This window comes from Pleurodeles waltl, chromosome 3_1 (assembly GCF_031143425.1).
Source record: "Pleurodeles waltl isolate 20211129_DDA chromosome 3_1, aPleWal1.hap1.20221129, whole genome shotgun sequence".
In the NCBI taxonomy this organism is placed as follows: domain Eukaryota; kingdom Metazoa; phylum Chordata; class Amphibia; order Caudata; family Salamandridae; genus Pleurodeles; species Pleurodeles waltl.
The window spans coordinates 1,349,092,882-1,349,116,716 of NC_090440.1; the positions used below are offsets into that span (position 1 = coordinate 1,349,092,882).

A 23,835-nucleotide genomic window follows, 5' to 3' on the forward strand; every position below is an offset into this window, starting at 1 on the left:
TTCCTGACTGTCACAATGACAGCTATCAGAGGGAGATCACACTCTCTTCCCCGGTACTCGAACCCCAGAACGATGAAAAAGCAAAAACAAACTACAATCAGCCATCAGTTAGAATACTGATTCAAACATCAAATATATCACACTGAAGGGACTTTGGTTCTTAGCTTTATCCCCTCCTTAATGGTTAAAAAGAAAGTCAATTCTTTATAATCATATTTTCATACAAAAGAGTTAATTGTCAAGAGTATCTATTTTTCCAAGCATTGATCAATTATTTTTCTCGAGCGTAACAAAGTATTAAAATGTATTGTCACCAAAAACAAATTTTCAATTTTCATTTTCCTGCAGATTTACCACAGTGCCTTGTTCCTGCACAGTTGTTATCCTCTGCAGTAAGCTCCAAAGATGCTCACCTTTGTGTAGTAAAGGTGTGCCCACATATGAAATGTCATACAATTCACTAAGGGAGAGTTTGGGGGGCATATCTGATCGCAGATGAGTTCAAGTAAAAATTCATTACCAATATAAAATATGATCCCCTGGGGTTTGTCTTGAGCATTTAGATATTGGGGTTTCCTAAAATGGCAGCAATGTGTCCTTTGGATCTGGCTATCTGTGTCCTAATCTGCAAGACTACTGAAAGCTATATGAAAAAGTACCACTACAAAGCTCTGAGTACCGTTTCCATTGGCACCTTTAGGAATCCATAAAATGCATAGATTGTGCCAACAAAGCCTATTCTCTTGATCCTCTACCTTCCAAATAATATCCCCAGCTTTTGGTTTCCTGTGAACGTAATCTCTCATAATCTCTCATTACTCTCAATGATGGTCTTTTCCAGTACCTCAGTTCTCTGCTCCACTTTACTTAATCTTGTGACCAGTAAGCAGACTTCATTTGTGAATTTCCAAACAACTGCCTGACATTCAGATTCAATATTTTAACAGCCAGATTATCAGTCATCTTCCTGATGAGTGGTGCTCAGATCTGAGATCACAATTGATACGGGTTCATGAGAAGCAACCTCGGGTATTTATCACATCTACTGCTGAGACTTCATTAGATGATTTCTCCTCATCAACATTCTGCTTTTGGACCTTCAGGCCTGCAAAAAATGTAAATTTATTGCCTGAGTCGTCCCCACTGTAATCTCTTCACATCTTCCTCACTGCCTGGCACTGCCTCACTAGTGTTGCATAGCTATTTCTTTTTCTATTATGTCCCACCAGGTCATTGATGTTAATAGGTCCTTCAATCCTGTGAGATATTCATAGCAACTAGAATCTGAAGCACTTTTAGATGCATCTGTTAATAAAAAGAATTCCATTTGAGATTATCAGTCTGAAACTTCCCTTGCATGAGTACAGTAATGGCCATCTGAGCCTTGGCCACAGAATCATATACTAAGATTCCTCCTTGTGTTTATCAGCCCAAAGCATGTCATAATTGCACCTTCTAGGCTTGTCAGGGCGCTAATTCGTATGCTTAAATTTCTGGTGTGTGCCTAGATCTATATTTCTTGCAACAATCATGTCTACTTCTGGTGTCAATGCCCTGGGTATTTGCGCCAGGGTATTACTTGATGAAGAAAATGAAAAATATCTTTCTGGAAGGGATTGTATGTCTGTTTGCTGTGCTGTTAAGGAATGGAGTCTTCTCTGCTCTGCATGCCTTTAATAGCTGTACATGATTCAAAGTCTGTGATCAATAACATCCATAGTAGGAGTTATCTCTGTTCTTTACCTTGTGGGTTTTAATTAAACTCTTATTGCTGTGCAGGTTGTTTCAGTATCAGAAATAGAAGCAATTGCTGTGCAGCTATTAATGCTGACCAGGTTCCAGCTGCTCCTATGGTATTCGCCGTTTGTTGATCATGTTGTCTGAAACACACTGGAGCCTGTCCTCCTTAGTTCTCTGTTTAAAATCCCATGTGACCCGGGTGCTGAAAAGTGGCTTATTCTGGTGTGCCGGGATTCTCCTCAGTCACAGATATCAGGAGACTCTGGCCATTGTCTTTCAAGGACCTGTGTGTCTCTAGTGATCCCTGATCTTCCTTGTTTACTGTGATATTAGTACAATCCCCTTGTTTACACTGATGAATTCATGTTTGAGTTGGAAGATCAGAGGTTTTTCCCAAATAATCTTTATTGCTGCATCCCATCATTAGCAGCATTAATGAATGCTGTTATTATTGGCCAATGCTGATGTTCGTAAAGAGGCCACTGTCAATCCCCTCACGCACCACTAGGCCTATGATCTCCTTTCCTCCACAAGGCAGAAGTAATCCTTGTGCAGTTGGAAACAACACATTTATATTGCTCCACGCAGCCAAATTGTAGCTGCTCTTCTTCTAGAGCGGCAACATCTGCCAGCGGCTCGGGCCCAGCAAAGATGTTTCATACATCAAATTTCATCCAGCATTGTCAAGCAGATTACAGGCCAGTATGTGATTTCCAAGTGTCCGCAGGGGGAAAAAGAGAGGGCACAATCAATGAGATGCAAAAGGAAGGGTCAAAAGCCACAGACCAAAAACTTCCCAGACTCCTCTTTATCAACTACCATACGAAGTCATGAGTCCTCTTTCCACCACATGTTAAATGCATTTATATAGGGCCTTCCCACCATTTGTGTGTACCAAAGAGCTATTCAGAATGTAGGAGCCATTGTGAGGAAAACTCACACCTATCTACCATGTAAATTTGCTTCACAATATAGAATTACTATATTTAATGATTGGTTGAAAAAGGATACAAACGTACAAAGCAAGGATTTAGTGATATTAAATAGCTCTCTACCAGACATCTTTGTGTCCAATGCAAGGATTGCATTACTGTTCAGTCTTTTAAGATAGCCTAAATGCTTCTGTGCTTTTTCAGGCTATTTGGGAACATTGACATTGGGGTGTGAAGCCTTCAATGGTTTAGCCATTGTGCACTGCATTTACATTTTTGGTCAATCTCCATAGTTGTACCATGAAATTTATTATGACAGGTAATAATAACAGCTGAGTATGATGGGAACAACTCACTAGAAAAATGAAAGAATTGAAAAAGCATAAATATGAAACAAAACAAAGATATGAAGACCAAACAAACAAATTCTACAGCTACAGTAAAATTATTAAGGAGGAGCAATTAGCCCAAGTCCACTGAAACGAAAAAAACACCCCTTCCCGCTGAACAATTCAAGTCAACTTACCAGTAAGGTAACAATGCCAGAGTCTGGTGAGATATTGTGCTGAGCTGGGGGAGTGGGCAGAGGAGTTCTGGAGGTATCCAAGGCCCTGTAATCGGGACGGTTGCATTGGACGCTGTCGCCTCCTTCCCCTCATTCCACATAGATAACAAATGTACACAACAACATCAATCTTGCTAAACTAGAGCAATCCTCCAGTCATATTAACAGAGATCTTGTCTGAAATGGAACCGGAACCCACTTTCAGCAGGGCAGTATAGTGAGTATCATTTAATAAGGCTCATACAGTGGTTGAAGTGGATGGGATGACATGCCCAAACTTGTTAAATTTATGAAAAACCATTACCCTACTTCTTATTAAAATTTAACCATCTCGGGACGGTAAACTCTGATCATGCAAATGCTTCAGCTTAAGTTTCATTCAGGGAAAGAGAGAGGCATTCAGCTTAACAATAAACAGGCCTTTTTGCCAGAGTGCCTTCTCGCCTAAAGAAATGCAAATGCGCCAGTGCTTAATTTGAGCCAGTGGTTTTTGGTGCGGGGCACCAGCACTTATATGTGAGGGTGGACACTCATTTTTCTGCCTCAAGCATTTACTGCGCGCAAAAGACACATATGGGAAAGATGGAGGAAGAGAAAAACGAAAAAGCGTCACAAAGGGAGAGTGCAGAAAGCAGCAAGAGTGAGCTGAAGGGGCACGGAGTGCCAGTAAACGGATTAAAGAGACCCGAGACGGCTTCAGGATTACGCTGCCTCAGTATTCAGTGCTTCAGTCCATCAACTGTTTTTTTTGCATTTGTCGCCCCAAGTGGGAAGGGTATGCCCAGACGTGGGTCCTCTGCTCACTATGCCACCAGATTCAAGCTAGCCTGGCAGGATGCTTGTTTCTGGTCCAGGGAGGACCGGGTCTGGTAGTTCGGGCTGGACTGTTCCCATTGGGAACAGGGTCAAGACTGTTTTGCATATGGCTGGGTCCAAACTGGAATGGCATGGTGAGCAAAAAAACTGATGGATTAAACCCAGATCTGTGACTGGGGGTGAATGTTTGATTTGTTCTGCATTCCGTCCATCAACTGTTCTTTTTACACATTTAATTGCAGCAGCTGTGTGTATCAGACGAGAGCTTTGGGCACATGCACGTTTTTATTTACAAACTAAGCACTGAAATGCGCACAGCCGGTTAATATGCAAATGTAAAGGGGGCTTGGGAGCGGATACTGGTTTTACAGATCGAATCACATTCTTTTCAGTTGGTAGTGCAACGGAGTTCAGCTGAGTTGTGCAGTGTGTGCTTTTCAGGGCAGTTAAATAGAAATAAATAATTACCTACAGTCTGGGTATTACTAAAGCCTTTATTTTGAAAGCACCGTTTTATCTGAAACCATTTGCACATTTGGTAGCAGTCTGTCTTATACTGCGTGTAATGCAAGTTTAACATAATGACACATTTTCTCAGTGCTTCCTGCCAAATCACAGGCTGGGCCTTCGCAGCACTAACAACACACAAGCCACAATACTCAATTGCACCAACCAAGATTTAATTCTTGGGCTTCCTGGGTACACACAGAGCTCTCAGTGCATTAACTAATAGAGGCTTCATAAAACACAATAGTGCACATACCACTGATTAACCTAACTTAAAAAAAAAGTTTAACCTGTGAGTTATTATATATGTAGCTACTTGAAGGAGAATATTTTGTTTTTTTTTAGCCAGACCTTTGACCCCGCCCCAATTGCATGCAGCATTACATTTTCCATACTTTTTTTAATGCACTTGACCGCTGGACTTATCCAGTGTGCACACAATTTCCACACAATGAATTACATCTTGAGAATCAATTACAAAAGTCACTAGATGACGGGCATTTAGTGAAATTGTTATGTAGAAATATTAGGTATGGCAAGGTCATAAAACTGCATTGATAGCCTAGAGATGTTAGTCTAATAAAACTGCTTGTGAAGATATGGGGCAAGATGTGGTAACATATTTTGTGGTCGCAAATACAGTGATTTACAAAAGCAGCGTCTTTGCAACCTCAAGAGAGGTGTTCCTAATAGAGGAATCCCTTTTTAGGAGACCGTAAACATTTACTGAATTCTAACATGGGATCCTGAATGACTAGTGGTGTGTTTTGGGCATCCCTTCCAAACTGTGAATTGGCAACATATGTATCAATTATTTGCAATCGGAATTTGGATTGTAAACTATTGAAAAGTTACCGACTCCCAATTTGAAATGGTAACTCATTCACAAAAGAAATGGAGCCCTTCCCCTTAGTGAATTGCAGAAACATTTCTGGAGTGTTGGGCAGTAGTTCAGGAACTTTTAAAAAAGAAAGTTTTTTTGTGATCAGCCCCATTTACTTTAAGGCATTTGACTATTTTTTGTATTTTATTCTTCATTAGAAAGCAATCTCAGGTATGATGACACTAAAAGGCCACCATGCATGTGAATGTCACCAGTTTCGACCTGCTCATAGAATAGGCACTGTGATCCAGGACTTGCTATGATTCTTTGGGGCATATTTATACTCCGTTTGCGCCGGAATTGCGTCGTTTTTTTTGACGCAATTTCGACGCAAAACTAACTCCATATTTATACTTTGGCGTTAGACGCGTCTAGCGCCAAAGTCCATGGAGTTAGTGTCATTTTTTAGCGTGGACACCTACTTTGCGTTAATTATATGCAAGGTAGGCGTTCCCGTCTAAAAAATCGACTCCGAGGCATGTGCGTTGGATTTATACTCCCGGGCAAAATTCACGCCCGGGAGTGGGCGGGTCAAAAAAAATGACGTACGGCCGCTTTTGCGCCGTTTTTTAGCGCCTGCAAAAGGCAGGTGTTAAGGGGCCTGTGGGCTCTGAAGGAGCCCAGAGGTGCCCTCCCATGCCCCCAGGGACACCCCCTGTCACCGTTGCCCACCCCAGGAGGACACCCAAGGCTGGAGGGACCCATCCCAGGGACATTAAGGTAAGTTCAGGTGAGTGTTTTTTAATATTTTTTTTTGTGGCATAGGGGGGCCTGATTTGTGCCCCCCTACATGCCACTATGCCCAATGACCATGCCCAGGGGACAGAAGACCCCTGGGCATGGCCATTGGGCAAGGGGGCATGACTCCTGTCTTTGCTAAGACAGGAGTCATTTCTATGGGGGTTGGGAGTGAAAAAAAATGGCGTAAATCGGGTTGAGGCGAAAAAATTGCCTCAACCTGACTTGCCCCATTTCTTGACGCCCAAGCCCCATATCCCCCTACGCCGGCGCTGCCTGGTGTACGTCGTTTTTTTTAACGCACACCAGGCAGCGCCGGCGGCTAACGCCGGCTAACGTCATTCAATAAATACGGCGCCCGCATGGCGCTTCAGAATAGCATTAGCCGGCGCAAATTTTTTTGACGCAAAACTGCGTTAGCGCAGTTTTGCCTCAAAAAGTATAAATATGGGTCTTTGTTTTGTGAACTGTGCTATTAGCACATAAGTAAGGTTAGTGAAATCTGAAGTGATTCCGAAAAGCCTATGTGCATTTTCCAGCTGCTTATTGCAGTTTGAAATTTAGCAGGGCACACACGTGGAGAAGTGTGGTTCAATGGTTAGAGTGGCAGACCCTGATGCAGAAATCTGTCCGGGGACCAGGGTTCAATTCCTGCCTCAGCAGGTCTTGGCTCAATTTCCTTGGACCTGATAATTCTCGCATCAGTGCCTAATCTAATTCATGGGTCCCACTCTGGGCAATAGCTTACTTAATCTCCACAACGGCCCCAACAGTGCTGGGATACCTGGCTTCACCTTGGAGGTTGCCCAGGAGTGAGCACCTCACAGGGAAAAGCCAGGAGGGGTTCCACAGCGGTATACATACATCGCCTTGAGACCCTAACGGGTGAGTAGTGCGCTATACAAGTACGAAGTTTACAGTTTACACACCGGCATATTATCGCTAAACTCAGGATTTGATTTTATGAACTTAAGGAAGGTGGCAGACAAGAGCTATCCTTATGCCCCTTTGTGAGTGGTAAAGGATAATTAATTTCTGATTATTACGATGAGCCACATTGCTACAGAATTACAGAGAAGTTGCAAATAATGGGAATGAGCTATTAAAATGCCAAATAATAACAACTGTAAATGTTGATTATGAATGACAAGACCATAGAGTACTTTAGGTAAATACTATTCCAAGATGATTGTCATATGATCCATTGAGCCTGACTGGACTTCTAGGTCTTTGTGTAGAGGGGCAACCTTGATGTGGGTGCAGGAAAAAAAAAGAGTGCAGCTCTAGGCCATATCCCTACTTCTTCAGGTGGAATATTTTCCGTGGCTTTACTGGAAGGAATAAATGAGTGGTCTCCTATTGAGAAAATCTATAGGGGTGATGCAATGCTGTCACATATAAAGTTTACAACAAACAGGACAACGGGCTGCTTTCTGGTAGATTAAAGTGAATTCAGCGTTTTAATCACCTTTAAGTCTCACTTCAGATCAGAAATCAAGAACGATAGGGCACTCTTTTGTGGTGCATACTTTCATATTTCATTAATATGAACCTATTTGTATGGCATACGGATTGCAGTTTGGGTAAAATGTTGTGTATACGCTGCTCTTTTTTCTCATAATAGGAGTGAGAACGGAGTGGTACCCACTACTTCCGGAGAACTGTATATTATATGTAAAAACAACATTCAAAGAGCCAGTGAACTTTGACCACAGCTATCACTAGAGCGTCAAGAGGAGTATGTGAGTCTTGGTGAAACTTTGCAAGCAATGTTATCCCTGATCCTTGGTCAGTAAGGAGAATAGGTACAATGAACCTGCCTAGTACAACCTCCAAGGCCCCAGACCATGTTAAAAAAAAGAACATGCTTTCTCTTACCCACATATGGAAATGCTCTTCGTGTCAACATGGTCACTTATGCCTCCAACTCTATCTGCTCAAGTTTAAATGGGCTCCTTGCATGGTGTAACCCCCAACCCTCTCCCTCACCTGTGTAAATGGCCTTCTTGTCGTGGCGCTCCCCTTCTAGCTCCCGCTCCAATTCCTGGAGTTTGAGCTTCAGCACCCCACTTTGAGCCTGGGCTTGTCGGGCGACATCTCTACGAAGAGCTAAAAGGAGATGTGACATATTCAGATGGGATCTGAGTCAAATGCACTGAGGTCATAAGGAATAGAGTGGCATGGTAAGGGGGATCATAGAAATGTAGGGTCACCAATAATGGGGTCACATACACTGACTCATAAGTAACAGAGTCAGAGCGAATTTGGATCACAGGTAACAGAGAAAGCGTGAATCAGACTAATGGGAATGGGGTGATGTAAGATACAGTCACAGTGTGTTTGGGTTTCAGCGTATCTGGGGTCAAAGGAAAACAGGGGTCATGGGAATTAGCATCATATTGTAAAAGAATGACCAGGAATGAATTCATGGTAAATGAATTCAAAGAGGTGTGGGTTGTGGGGAACATGTTTGTGTGCACCAGAGCCACACGAAAAGGGATCATAGGAAGCATGACTCTATGGAATAGAAACTTAGGAAGAAGGGCTTTTGGGAATGGTATCATGGATAATGAGGTCACAGGAGGAGAACATATTCTTACCCAGGTGATCCTGGAGGACTTCGACTTCCAGCGTGGAACGCCGGTACTTCTCTTCAATTGCATCTGTGCGAGAGAGAGGATAAGAAATCTGGTTAGAGCCAGCCTGAAGCGAAACAGTGGGAGCGACATAAAACAGGAATAAGTGAGGGACTAAACAGGTGAGATCTATGAAACGGGGAATCAGATGAAAATAAAGTGGATATAGTTAAGGAGTGCTGAGTAAAGGCGGTTCCAGGAAGCAGTCTGGATAGAGAGGGAACATGTGACAGTGAAACAGAGGGGCAAGAGGGAGATTTCAGAGAAAGGAGTTGTGGAAGTGAAAAAAGGAAAGGGAAGTGTGTGGTGCAAGTCAACTTATGGAAGAAGAATGTGCAGGAGTGATGTGCGGAGAAGTAGAGGTGGAGGTAAAGAGATCAGGAGGTAATAGAGGGGAGCAGGAGAGCCATAAAACTGAGACGGACAGTCTGTGGACAGGAGCTCTATGATTCAAAAGGCAGACATCATTATTTCACATCACCTCAGACTATACCCAGGAATAAAGGACTCTCAAATCAAATCTGGGTATGCACTTCTTTTAACGCAGCATTGTGTGGCACACTCAACCCTATCAAGCACGCTGATCAAGCACAAGAGCTCTGAAGCCAGACTCTTAAGTTCATCAGACTAAGTTCGTATCCTGTCACAGCAAGCATTTGCACAACAGGCATGAAGGTTGGTTTATTTTATCATGTATGTGCCGACATTGATAGCACCGTGGACAATGTTAAAGAAGGAGTGGCTATACAGGATTTATGTAGGAGAATCAGTAAATCTCATCCCAAGTGTACAGAAAGGTTGTATCACGCTAACTAAATCACACTGCCACCAACAAGGAAATCTCAGTGTTTGGACAAAATAACGAGTTAAAAATATGAGGAGACACAAATATCAGAAATTAAATATTGTGACACACAAATATCTTGATGCACTAATATTGTTGACAAGAAAATTATTTTTTGAGTTAAGTAATATCTTTTTAAATAATATCAATGTTACTAATATCGTTTTCACTAATAAAGTGGTTAAAAATATTGTTTTAAATTATTTTAATGTGCTTTACTATACATACTGTTGTTTATGTAAGCGTTACTGTTTTTAAAACAGCTTGGGATTTAGATTTAGATTGTTTATTTCATTTTAAATAGTCATTTATAGTGTTGTAGCAGGTTCTTGGGTTTGTGGGGCGATAGGTTGGGAAGTTAGGGCCAGATGTAGCAAACGATTGCGACTCGCAAACGGGCCGATTCGCAATTTGCGACAGTGCAAAATCGGAAATGGGATGCAAAAAGCCCATTTCCGACTCGCAAAAAGCGATGGGACCCGTTTGCGAGTCGCATCCGGTGCGACCCCATTTTGCGACCCGCAAATTGCAAGTCGCAATTTGCGAGTCGCAAACCTTATGCAATTGCAACTCGCAAATTGCGACTAGTCGCAAAAAGCCCAGTTTGCATGTCCCATTTACCACTAACTCAGAGCAGGTAGTAACCATAACCAAAGCAAAAAAGGGGACCCAGAAGCCATCTGGGTTACTCAAGATGGCGGAGATATACCTGATAGCAGTGAGGAAGAGAGTCTACGCAGCCCAGCAGAGGAGGAGGAGGGGCCACAGACAGGAGAAGATATATAGAACCAGGCAGACTCTTTTTCAGCAAACTGAAGAGGAGATCTATGACAAATACCGCCTTAGCAGCGCAGCCATTCTAGAATTAATAGATTTACTGAAACCACAGCTAGAACACAAGACTCTGCGTGGCTGCGCCATCCCTACGCATGTGCAAGTACTATGCGCACTGCACCTCTTGGCCTCAGGGAGCTATCAGGGGGTCATTGCCGTGGCAGGTGGGGTATCCCAAAGTGCAGTGTCAAGGTTCCTCAGGGCATTCCTAGATGCCTTAGTCACGCACATGTCTCACTTCATATACTTACCAAGGAATGAGGCAGAAATTAACAGCACCAAGCTGGACTTTTACCGCATTGCCCACTTTCCTCATGTCATAGGGTGTGTAGATGGGACACACATTCAAATATGCCCCCCTGCTAATCTGGAACACATTTTCCGCATCAGGAAGTGTACCCACTCACTCAACATACAGGTTGTTTGTAATGCCCATTATGTCATCACGGACATCGTAGCTAAGTTGCCTGGCAGTACCCATGACTCATACATTTTTAGGCATAGTGGGATACATCAACGCCTGGAACGTGGGGAATTTGGAGACGGTTACCTCCTAGGTAGAGCCACAGACACTTGCAGACATACACACAGGTCACTGTGCACGACAATCTGGACTTCCTAACCGTGTACTTTTGTGCCCAACAGGTGACAGTGCATATGCTCTCAGGCCTTGGATCATGACTCCGTTTTTAACACCCAGAACTGAATCAGAGATGCAATACAACAGTGCGCATAAGAGGACCAGGAACCTGATCGAGCGCACCTTCGGACTGCTGAAGGCAAGATTCAGATGCCTCCACCGCAGTGGAGGCGCCCTCCAATACACCCCCATTACCGCTTTCAAAATTGTGGTCGCATGCGCCATCCTCCACAACATAGCCAGATCCTGATGATGAAGAGCAAGAACAACCACATCGCCATCATGGGGATAGGAGTCTAGCTAATCAAGGCAGACTGAGACGGGACCACATTGCAACGCAATATTTTGGACGGTACGTGTCAACTCCCACCATACTCACCTATTAACCATTTGTTAAGTGGAACAAAAATAACAGTTTTATTAATGTCATGAGAAACTATATACAAGTTGAAATTGTCCATGGGCAGGAAAATGCCAACCAGTCATGTGGCACATTAACGCCATGTGCCACATTAATCTGTCCTGGCTGTTATCTATGATCTCCTGCCCCTCCTGCCAGCCTGGCTGGTCCCTGCTGCGTCCATGGTGCTGTGCCTACCACTCCTCAGCACCCTACTGTGAGTGGCAGAGACACTGCTCACTGTTGAGCCCTCCTCCCAGGTGTATTTGTTAACTTCCTGGCTGTGATGCCATCATCATGTGCCAGGAAGTGTTTCCAGAGTGTTCTGGTATGCTTTCTGGAGTGTACTGCTGCATCTGCAAGCAATTTTGAAGGTATTCGCAATTTGCGACACCCACTCGCTAATTGCGAGTTCGTTTTTGCACACTCGCAAACAGCGACCTCGCAAACTGCGGACTCGCACACAGCGTTGCGAGTCCGGCTGCGAGTCGCAAAATCGGATCGCTTTTTTTTCTGGCATTCCAATTTGCGACTCGCATTTTGCGAGTCGCATCAACTCGCAAAATGCGAGTCGCAATTTTTATTTTTGCTACATCTGGCCCTTAATTCGGTAATTATTAATTAGAAATTATTTCATGCATTTTATTTCATTATATGACTGATATTTAGTATGTAAACTATGTAATACTTATTTATTTTCATTGTATGCTATTTACAGGATTTAAGTTTGTAGGGGTATAGGTTGGAAGTTAATTAAGTAATAATTTAAAAAATCTTAATTGTTAATTAATTTAATTGATTTTTAATTATGTTATTCTGAAATACTTCTTTATTTTACTTATATTTTAGGTGCGGGCTGCTACATTTGTAGGAGTGTAGGGAGGGAAGTTAATTAAGTAGTAATTACATTTCAAAGTTTATTCTGATTGCACGATTCCCTAAAATCATAGCAAACATTACAGAATATAAGAGCATGATAGTCCTAAAAAACTGAACCATACAAGTAAAAAATACCACGATTACTAAAAGGCTTCTTTCAGGAAAAATAAACATTGTCTAATGATTAAAAGAAAAATAGCAGGGGAAAACACCTATTCAAGCTAACAGCAGTCAAAAGGTCGCAAAGAAGCTTACATATCACCAGGCCAGTACTGATAAAAAGTTCGAGTGCAAATCAATGCCTTCCACAAAAAGAACTGAACCTCATCCTACAATTACCGTAGACAAAGTGCAAGGAGTTATATATTATCAATGAGCATCAGACCTGCTCATACAGTCACAGGAAGGGCTTGCCAAACAGGGCAAATGTCCTAGTGCTTAAAGATGTAGACGTTGCATTTTAAGCTTTACATTCAATGTTTTATGTTTTTAAGCACTGATTAAGCAATTGCCAAAAACGTTATCAATCTTGCAGGTCACCTTTCAGACATTCTATAGCAGCAGTGTTACAGGCCCTGGTGCTCAATTGCCTAAAAACTGGAAAAAGCCAATAGCTTCTAAGCGGAGGGAAATAGGGGCAGAGGCATAAAATGTGGAAGTGATCCCAAACTTAAACCACAACCCCTACATAAAACGCCCTGGGTGCCAGTCAGACAACCATACGTATACACTTTGAGTGGGATTAGGTTGAATCGCAAGCGCAACAGTTGAAGCTTGACTGAAATTTGCAGGAAGTGATAAGTACGCTGGAAGAGTCACTGGCTGATACAAAGCAGTTTCCATATCAGCAATCTTTAAAGTGGACGATGCTTAAATCCTCCTGGGCTGGTAAAAACTTGCTTGCTTCATCAGCAGCTTCGAGAGACTTATCGGGGGCATTGCGGACTGCATAAGGTCTCTAGCAGCAAGTAGATCCGTGGCTGCCTGGACGAGCTTCTACAGATCTGATTTCGGACCCTGTGCAATGTCCCACAAAAGTCTTTTTAGCGAATACTGCTCGGCCATGACAAGCTTGGAGCAAAAAGATAGGAAGCTGGTGTTTAAAACACATTGTTGGTGGGCCAGATTAAACCCCAAACGTATCTGTGCCTGTATTGTACAAGCCGGTAGCTTAAAAAGATGCCTGTAGCATTAACATTGAGCCCAATCAAGCCAGCTTGGTATACGATTTAAGTAAACAAATGCTCTTTCTGCAAGTGTGGGCCTCAATTTGCATTACATTTTTTGACGAATTGCCGTCAGGTCTGGACCAGAAAGGCTCTTAATGGGGCGCTGGAAGGCAAAGGTAAGCGCCTTAGCTGCTGTAGACAAAGTCTCAAAATTAGGAGTTGGAAGGCCGCGTTCATTTAGCCAGACTCCTAAGTACTTGACGGTAGGCGCTCTTTTAACTTTCTGGCCGTTTACTGTTATATTGATATTAAGTTTATTGATCTTGCAATATTTAGCCAAGCATGTCAAAGCTCTTCAGAGGCCAATTGCAGTTTGGTCCAGAAGTATTGTGTCATCGACAAATTGTAGCATATGCCACCTCTTCCCTAGGAGTTTCAGTGGGAAACAGTTTATTCTGCTAAAATGGCCATTCAGGTCCGCCAGGTACCACTTAAAAAGTAAAGGGGCCAAAATATATCTTTGTTTAAGGCCCTGGTTGGTATAAATCTTTGCTGAGTAGGCCTATTTACTGAACATTCCTACTTTGACCCATGTCTTTGTGTAAAGACTCCTTATAGCTAACCGTGGATGTGATGTAATACCCCATGCTGTCAGTTTGGCCCCCAGCACACTTCTAGCTACTTTGTCAAAGGCTGTCGTGAAATCATTAAATACACTATAAAGCTGTACAGCTCCCCTTTTTGCCTCATTATTGATTAAGACTGACAAACAGTAGATTAATCTCGGTGCCCTGCCCCTTTTGAAATCCAGTCTGTGAAGCAGGAAGTTTTTTATTGTGTTGTGCCCTGGCCTCCAATTCCTTATGGAGAATCTTCACAAAGCATTTCCTCTACAAATGCGGAGCGTGGCAGTATGCCATCCAGTCTGCATGAAGACATTAAACAGCTCCTCTTGTTTTTGCTTTCGGGACACCTTATGAACCATGAGACAGAATTTTTTAGAGACTCTTCCTTTTGTTGCCGAGAAGACCGCTTGCCATTGAATGTCCAAGTCATGCCCTCTTTTCTTGTAGAGACATCGCCTGTAACTCCTGCACACTGATTTAACCTTTTCTACTAGTTGACTCGGCCCAACCATGAAGACAATATAGTCAATGACCTTGGTAATGATATTGCTTAAACCCTGTTCATTATAGCCTTCTGTGCTACTGACCCTGATGTTTTTGTCCTTTTATTAAGTTTCTTCAGCCGATTTTATTCATATTTAAGATCATTGGTGATTTTTGAGTATGAATATTGTGTCCAAAGTTGAGGGAATTGATGAGAAAATCTGGCTCTACACTCACTGGATTGTGGAGTTGTAAAACCATGCTGAAAAGGTTGGTGTTATCTCCTGCAGGCATCCCCTCCTGATCATGATGGTTTATCGATCCTGATTTGTAAGCACCCCATTGGAGATTGTCGTGCATCATGGTCCGTGGCCATCATGTCGATCAGGCTCGCTACTGTTGCGGCCTCACATATGACCATCGCTGTTGGTGGACCAGAACGTATGAGGAGTACCACCTTTTTCAGTTCTGTCGTTAGAGATGACATTACTGCTGGAAAGTTAGCCAATTTTCTAAAAGTTGAGAGCAAAGGCATGTGATTTCATTTTTGAGGGCTGTACACTAAGCCATGATAATAAAGATTTGTAATTGTTTCATTTTTGGTCCATGCCTTTGCTGTAGTCTGACACGTTTAGCAAAATCATTAATCGAACATCAAGTTTGTCAGCGTGCAACTCCATGTCTCTGCTAATAGCGAAGATGTTTTTTTCCATTAGTTGCCTCCAGGCGATCTCCTCGCTAACATGAGTGCTCACAGGCAAGGCTTGCGAATAAGAACTCGACTCTGTCAGGGTAGTGGGACAAAGCACTGGAGTATAGGAAGCGTCAGACGTCTGGCCTTGGCATCAAAGAGGTGCTAATGGTTTATTGCAAGGGGCTATCTCACCCTCTGCAGATGAGGATATATCATCCATCAGAGGGAGAGGACTCTGGGGTTTGATGATTTTTACTTAAGGGGACATCGGGATCTTATTCACTGATGAAGACTCCAAAGGAGGATGAGCAGCAGGATCTCCAGACATTTTTTCCAGTAATTTTCAGTCCAGGAAGTTAGCGCTAGTCTCCCTACAGAGATGTGGGTTGATTGGTCTCAAAGACTATGGGGTCTTGCTTTTAATTACTAAACTTGAGACTTCCATTGAGTTTTTAGGGATATCAGTTAGCTCATCCAGTGAGATCAGGCTTTTGTCGTCAAATGAGATCATGAATAAGGAATTCTCATTTAATGGGCAGACTTCAATGTCTTCTACCCCTGCAGAGGAGGCTTTTTTAACCACTGCAGGGAGTAAATCTTCCAACCCTGAGGTCTTCACTATCTTAGTGGGCAGGGGGCCTGCAAGCTTTAGTTGTGAAGTAAGTGAGGGCTGTAAATGCATCAGTACCCCCACGCTCTCCCTCCTCATTATGTTTGACCTTAAAACATCACTTGATGCCCTCACTTTGTGTGCCAGTTTCCGTAAGTGTTGCTACTTCACTAATCTGTGGTTGCAGCGCTTCAAGGGAGGGAGGATTCGAGTGATTATAGGTTGCCAGGTTTGGTAAGAGTGATGATTTCTTCCGGCTTGTGGCAGGCTTTGTACTTGTTTTTATTTTAGCTTTTTTGCCTCATTCCTTGATAATGCTTAGTAATGTAGAGCTACAGGTGCGCTTGGCTAAGCCACCTGTGGAGAGCACAGAAGATTTTATCAAGACTTGTTCCACTAAACGATAGATAACTGCCTGCTCCAACCAAATGAATGCCCACCGGCTCTGGCAATATGCTGAAAACATCAGGCGTTTTTGTGGGCAATTTGTTGTTAGGACTCTTGAGGCCACTTGAGAATAATATGGAGCGGGGAGCAATTGGGGTACAAGCGGCACTGGCCACTAAACCGGCCCCTTCTGCAACACCATTTCACAACTGAGCACCAGCTGGCACATAGCGACTAACTCGCTCATAGCACCAGTTGCTTGCTGCAGGCCACCCGCTCTCCTTGATGTTCGCTGAACCCCACTCTCCTTGACGTTCGCTAAAACCTGAGAGCTGTTTGAGGGGTGTTTGAGGGTGAATAGTACATTTTACCTTTCCAAAGTCCAACACTTTTCCTAATGTTGCTTACACTGGAGTGTGAATAGTAAATTTAACCCTTCCAAAGTTCAACACTTTCCCTACTGTTGCACTGACTGGAGTAGGAATAGTAATTCTAACTTCTCCAAAGTCCAACACTTTCCCTATTTTTGAGATGACTGAAGCAAGAATAGTAAACCTAACCCCTCAAATGTTCAACAATGCATAAACTAGACTGCGGATAGCACATTTAATATTGTTAGACTCCAATAGTTTTCATAATGTTTATTAAACAGATTTTATAGCATTAATCTTTTTTTATATTTTATACTATTTGTTTAAATTTTTAAATGTATTTGAATGTTTATAGTATTTTAGTAAATATGTTTTTGGGATTTTTCAGTTTTTAATATTTTATTTATTTTTTATTTTAACTAATAATTTTCTATTCATTTATTTTTATAGTTTAGTTGTGTATGTAATAATATATAGTATAGCATTAGTAATAACATTTATATTTTAAATTATAATAGTTTACATTGATTACTATGAACATATATATTCATAATAATAAAGTTTAATATTAAAAAAATAAATGCAAGCTAAATATTTTATTAGTTATATATGTTTTCATAGTAATACATGTAATACATGTAATAATATATATCACAGCATAAGCAATATATTTATTTTAAATTATGATAATTTACATTTATTACTATGAACAGATATATTCATAATAATAAAGTAAAATATTAAAAAAAGAATACAAGCAAAATATTTTATTAATTATTTATGTCTTTTCATAGTAATACATTTAAAATATAAAAAATAGTATAATGTAAAAAATATTTGTATTAGTAATATATATATGTAGAAACATAAATGTGTTTATGTGTTTGTATAAGTATATATTTATATGTATGTGGAATATATTTAGTATACGTCATATTAAATGTATATATTAAAAAATGTAACATTTACCACTTTAATCTCTATTTATATTAAACATTCAATATTTTTGTCTGTGTTTGGACGATATTACTGTCAATAATATTTTTTCCGATATGTTTGTACTCACCATTATAAGTATAGGTCCACAATATTGTGGTAAACGATATTTTTGACACAATATTTATGTCAACAATATTTTTTACCACAATATTGTCAGTGATCCGGCAGTCACCTAGTGTTGGCACATAGGAAGTCTCTCAATGAGAGACATCAGAGAGTGGCAGCTCCTCGGCCATGGCGGAGGAGCGTCGCACACCATGCCAGCAGCTGCAAAAGTTGAAAAATAAAATGATAATAAAGCATGGTATTTATTGTTTTATGTTTCTCCATAGCATCTAGTCTAGGGGGTGGAGCCATTGGGATGACAGGCACGAGGGGGAGAGGTAGGTGCACTGTTGTCAGTGCACACGTGGGTTTGGCCGGCTGTCTCAGGACAGTCGAACCGACATGCGCACTGAGCTGTCTCCTAACCAAGCTGCTTTGACGAGTTGGAGACAGCAGGCACAGGCTCCCAGTCTGTGTGAGAATGCAAATCGAAGGCAATCCAGCCAATCCTGACGCTGCTCTCATGCTGCCAGCAGCATGAGAGTAGCGTTACGATTGACCGCAGGGAAGTCTGGAAGCCTGTGCCTGCAGTGGAGCCAGAAGAATTGCAATATGGCGGGCATTCAGGTACTTTTTTTTTTTGCTCTTTTGTTTTGTCCTCCCCTCTCCCCCCCGCCGTCTGTTTGCCCCGACACCATCTACGACTGCCACCTTGTGATTAAAAAAAGGAACTTACATGTGAAAAAAGCAAAAAGTGGCAGGTTAGTACAGCTGTGACAGCATTTCAAGCACCAGTATCTTGAAAGTGGGCAGTGAGGTTGACTTTTTCAGGTTTCCCAGAGTTTGGGAATTTTACTGATCTCAGATCACATATTAAGTATATCCCACTGGGTTAGGGCTATGGAGCAAATGTCAAAGTCACCGGCTCAAGAAGCATGGTTCGCAGTTGAAAAATGTCTTCACTGAGTTTCCCTCCAGCCTTGAACTTTTTTGGGAAGGGTTGCGAGGCTCCAGGGGCTTCTTCCAATTAGTTAGAACTTCAATGGAGCTTGGGGCCCGATTTAAGGTTTGGCCGTTACTTCATCACAAATGTGACAGATATCATGGCCAACTTATTACAAGTGCTATTGTGTATAATGCACTTTAGATGGCCTAGCCATCATGTTGTGACAGATTAACCTGTACCCCAAACTCTGAATTAGGTCCTTTGTCTCAGATGTAGGGCAACAAGCAATAGGTAGCTCTACATCTCAGGAAGCATCATCACATGACCGAGGTTATATACTTCATATTGTGTTAAGTGAAGCCTTCTAACATATATGCATTTTTGGGAGAAAATAGACTTATGTCCACTTCAAACTAGGAACTGTGATTCTTTTAAAATTTGCCTGGCAGTATATCAAGGACACAGCTGGATTTGCAATCTCTTATCTGAACTGTCACATCACAACCAATTAAATCCAAAGATGGATGTTGATTCGTGCTCTGGGCTAGACATTAGGAAAGTAGCTTCTTCCTAACGTAGTATGTATGGAGAGGTCACATATTCAGAGAAAAGAAAGTGTACCATCCAGGAATGGGAGGAGGGTTGGATGCACCTGAAGCTCCCACACGTCCAACCAGGGCAGCCTAGCTACAACAAGGATGTTTAAATGGAAGGCGTGGGTGATCCTGAAGTGAAACACTATCTCAATCATCCAGCCCTTTTAAAAAGGAATCCCAGGCAGACATAAGGCTACTTTTCAGAGCATACAAGTGCCTGCACCTTGTACAACTATAAGGCTGAACTAGTGCTAACCATCTTGAATTTGCACAGAGGGGTGTGCACAAGAGACCAACCATCAGGTCTAGCCAATGGACCTACCACATTAGTATACAGGAGGAATCAATCAGAGAAGGTTTTGATTGAGTACCAACACAAGAGGTTTCTGAATGTGCTACAAACCACAAAGGAATCTGCATAAAAAACAAACCACAAATGAAATAAATAAGATCTATCAAAGGGCCCAAACAAAAGGGACTGCTCAAGGAGCTAGCCACAGAAGAGCCCGCACAACAAAATAACCTAAGAGGTCTGCATTGCTATCAAGCACAGGGAATATCTGAAGGGACAGTTTCGGATTTTCATTTATGTAGCGCATATACACTGGTCGAGGCATAGGGGCCCATATGCCGAGCTGGACGCATACTATTCCTTGGGAGTGCTTTGGTTGGAAGAGCCTCTGCATGTTGTGTGGTTTGTATGGACAGTGTTTTTGGTGTTGTGTGCACTTGCCGGAGCTGTACTCTTATTATGACTTTGTCACTGCAATTAGGTGCAAGCTGAAGCGAAATAGAGTTCTGGATTGGATGCTTAAGCATTAAAAGCTTGTGAGTGGATAGAGGGAGGGGAGCATGAGTGCACTGTTGCCTAAGTGGGAACTGTTTTCATGTAGTGCCTGTATTGCTGAGCATCCTCAGCCCAAGTTGCGACTGTTGTGACACTGCACCTACACACTTATGTTTTTTGAAAATCTGGGACCATAGGTGCGGTCAGGCAAGAAGACAGATTCTTACCATTCATGAAGTGGTCTTCATTGTTCAATTGCACCACCTTTGGTGTGAGCTGCCCCTTGGGTACACATCCTCCCATTGTCTAAGGTACAGCATCAGTATTCCCACAGGACTGGGAGAGGGTGAACACATGAGTAGACACACTACTTTAATTCTTAGTAAATGTCCTGAGGTAGTGCAGCGGTATAGGGACAGCAGGCCAACATGTCAATGGCTGTTGTGCTTTGAGTTGTGCTGTATTCTCTTGGAGGTCATGTTAATGGGGAACATACCATAAATTGTATTAAATTCACTCCTGCTGGGCCCAAAACAGCCTAGGGACCAAAGATATCATAGCATTATACAGACAGCTGATGCTCTTTGCTCTCATTGCTGGAACAGCAGAGGAAGAACCAAATATAAGCCATGATCTGCTGATACAGGCTCGGCCGGTGGATTTTGATGATTACGTCTGAGTGATTTGCAGATTGACCAGTTAAGCACTGTCATATCCCCATTACGGCAGGTGTCTTATAGCATGCCACTGTCAGAGCTCTGGGTTGAGAGGTAGTGGCAGCTCTCTTCATATATGGAGCGTTTGCAGCTACTGAGCAGTTGCTCTTTCTCTTCCCCATTTTTCTAGGTGTCTCGTCTATATATAGCATAGTTAACAGAGCTGACGTTTTTACTGAGAGGAGGAGTGAAATATTCAGCAGCAGTCCTTGATACCTCTGCAGTGCAATACAGTCTTTACAATAATTCTAAGAGAACTCCATTGGATGCCACTCGAGGCCAGAATTGACTTCAAAATAACACACAAGGCAGTTTTGACAACACGTTTGGTTGGCTGTGCTATTAAAATGGCAAACTTCACAACATAGAAGGTCAGAGAAACACCAAAGGTAAATTGCCACAGCTCCCGGAAACCACCATAACAAAAATTCTAAAACTCAATCAAGTTTTGTCCTGTCCAGGAGAATGTACTGGTATATGTTTTTGCCCAGTTCTGTGTAATCTGTTGTTTTATATGAAGCGCTCTGAAACCCATGCGCTAGTAAAGGTCCGTAATAATAATAATACTGACAATCATAATGCATGTCAGATATGCTGTCTCTACCTGGATCACAATTCCTTTCAGTTGGTGTGGGAAGTCCTCCCAGGTTTGACACTGATCGACCTAAAGTGATGGCCTTTTTGTGATCATTCTTTGATGATGGGCTGTTTGTACCCCTTTTGTTCCTTGCCCATCCTTACCCTCTGCTTTCTGTTTTCCCTTTAGTGCCTTCTAAGTTTTTTTGCTTCCTTGCCTCTTTATTCTCCGAAACCAGAAACATGCTGCTGCTCTCCATCTCGCAGCACCACCAAGGTGTTTGTATCACCTTCTGAGATAACCTGTGCAACCATCCTGCTGAACCAGCATGCTGCTTCGGGTGATTCCAGCAGCCTTGAATTGTCTCCTAAGCCATTTGGCTCCAGGCCTGATTACTGGTAGGACTGGGGCTAGAAACAGTATGTCCTTCCCAAGCAAGAGATATCCAAGAAGTCATTCTGGGATAATCCTAAACTGCTGTTGGCAATATTCTGAACCAGTGTTGGGGTGTCTTTTCTCTTCCCCTATTTTATCTCTGGTTCCTAACCATCCCACTATTATTCAGTGCCTTCCCTGGAACAGATGGACAATCATCATTGTCAGTTGACTTCATTCAGGAAATTACATTATTATCCTTAAATCCAGACATTTATGTGCGACGGTCAATATATATAATTTCTTCTTTACTTTCCTATGCTCTGGTTATGTTTTTATCTTCAGTGCATCATCTTGGGAAGAGACACTTCTTCACACCCTCCCTGAATTGCTTAGAGTTTTCAATGATACTTAGCTTTTTCAGAAGAGAGATCCAAGGTTTCTCCCTTTTACAGAGAAGGATGGTCTCCTGATTTCTTTCTGTGATGTCATCTTGGAGCACAATAGTCTCATCTGTGAATATCTTTCGAGCTTTACATGAACAAAAGTTTCGCCTTTTCCATTGATGCTCCTCAGAGTTATGCACAGTCTTGAAAGTTGAACATTTAGCAATGGGTAGCCCGTGTTGTAGTTCCTGAGGTAGTGTGAGCTCATCATGTGTATGAATGTGTAGTAGGTATCCTGATGTGGCACTGAATGTGTATGAGGTGTACTGATGTGGCATTCTGGTTTCTTTGTGGCTGTCGTGATAAGGAGATTTAGACACCTTAATAAACCCTTGTGAGATGATGAGGGAAGTCATCACCTGAAGCTTCTGCTTCTGTTGTAATGAACACATGGTGTAATAGCCCCTTCTTGAGGCTTGTTTACTTTGTGACCCATAGATAGGTGGAAGTCTATGATCACTCCCACGTTTCTCTCCCCTGTTTATATAGTATTTGGTACTCCAAATTCCTGGAACCAGTTTGATGAGGGATGGTAGTTCTTCCAGTCTCCACATGTCAAGATCTTCCTTTTCAATAAGTTACATCTGAGATAATTAATCAGCATTCTTTGGTTGGTGGCAAAGAGATACTAATTTAGTCCTAATCTATCCAGATCCCTTGGTGTTTCTTGTGTGGGGATAAGCTCAGCATTATGTTCATAAATGTAATATGTCACTGTGAAATATTTGATCAGATCCAATCAAGGGCCCTCTTTTTGGAGAGAAGGGAGGCAATGACTGATCCATGCAAGACAACTGCCTTAATGCTGACTGGTTCTGATGTTAGAGAGGGAAGTGAGATGAAGTTTGATCAGTCAGGCTGATAAGGCCAGTCCTGAGTGAATCCTTTATGTTCTTGTAATAACTCTTAAAGAAAGTAGTGGGCAACCATGTCAACGGCAGCTATAGCCCCAATAGAAGGAGTGTTGCAACTTAGTTTCCAGCCAACATTGACTTCGTCCTACATGGACATCAGAGCAGAATATGTGCCTCTTCTAGATTGGAACCCATTTTGTTACTTTGAGAGTAAGTTGTTTTCTGCAAAGAAATCACAAAGCTGGTTGAGGGCTGCTATTTTAATTAATTTTTCAAGAAAAGGTCCATTTGCGATTGGTCTGTAGTTGGGCAGGTCTACTGGTTCGAGGCTGCTCTTCTTTATTAGCAGGTTAACTGAATGCCTTGTGTTTTGGTGGGAAATTACCACAACATACAACTGTTGATGATGCTCATTGCCTGGCTTGCAGTGGTCATCAGTAGTATGATTTTAGTAGTCTTGATGCAGTGGAGGTTCTGATGGTGGTCTGTAAGGGAACATACGGGCCCACTAACCTTGAGCAGCTTATGAAATTCCATAATATTTGAAGAAAGCAAGTGTCTGCTGTCTTTTAATTGCCCCCCCTTCACTGCCCTCCCTCCTCACAGTCTTCGCTTCGGTCATCTGTGAGTTTTGCATCATGTTGGTGAAATTATGTTCTACATTTTTAGTGTTGGTCACCAAGTAATCTCCGATGAAGCTGCATAATTTGTGAGACTGATTGTACAGTTGTACAGTGAGG

General features: G+C 42.1%; 1 protein-coding gene across 2 annotated transcripts in view; it reads right to left on the reverse strand.

Annotated features, from left to right (window-relative positions):
- DRC12 (dynein regulatory complex subunit 12 homolog) overlaps positions 1-23,835 on the reverse strand; it is a 69,917-nt gene that overhangs the window by 16,582 nt on the left and 29,500 nt on the right. For both annotated transcript variants that reach the window (XM_069224839.1, XM_069224838.1), the window contains exons 3-4: positions 8,782-8,844; positions 8,171-8,290 (exon numbers count right to left, since the gene is read on the reverse strand). In XM_069224839.1, coding sequence (XP_069080940.1) covers positions 8,171-8,290; positions 8,782-8,844 — 183 coding nt within the window. The remainder of the gene's footprint in view (positions 1-8,170; positions 8,291-8,781; positions 8,845-23,835) is intronic.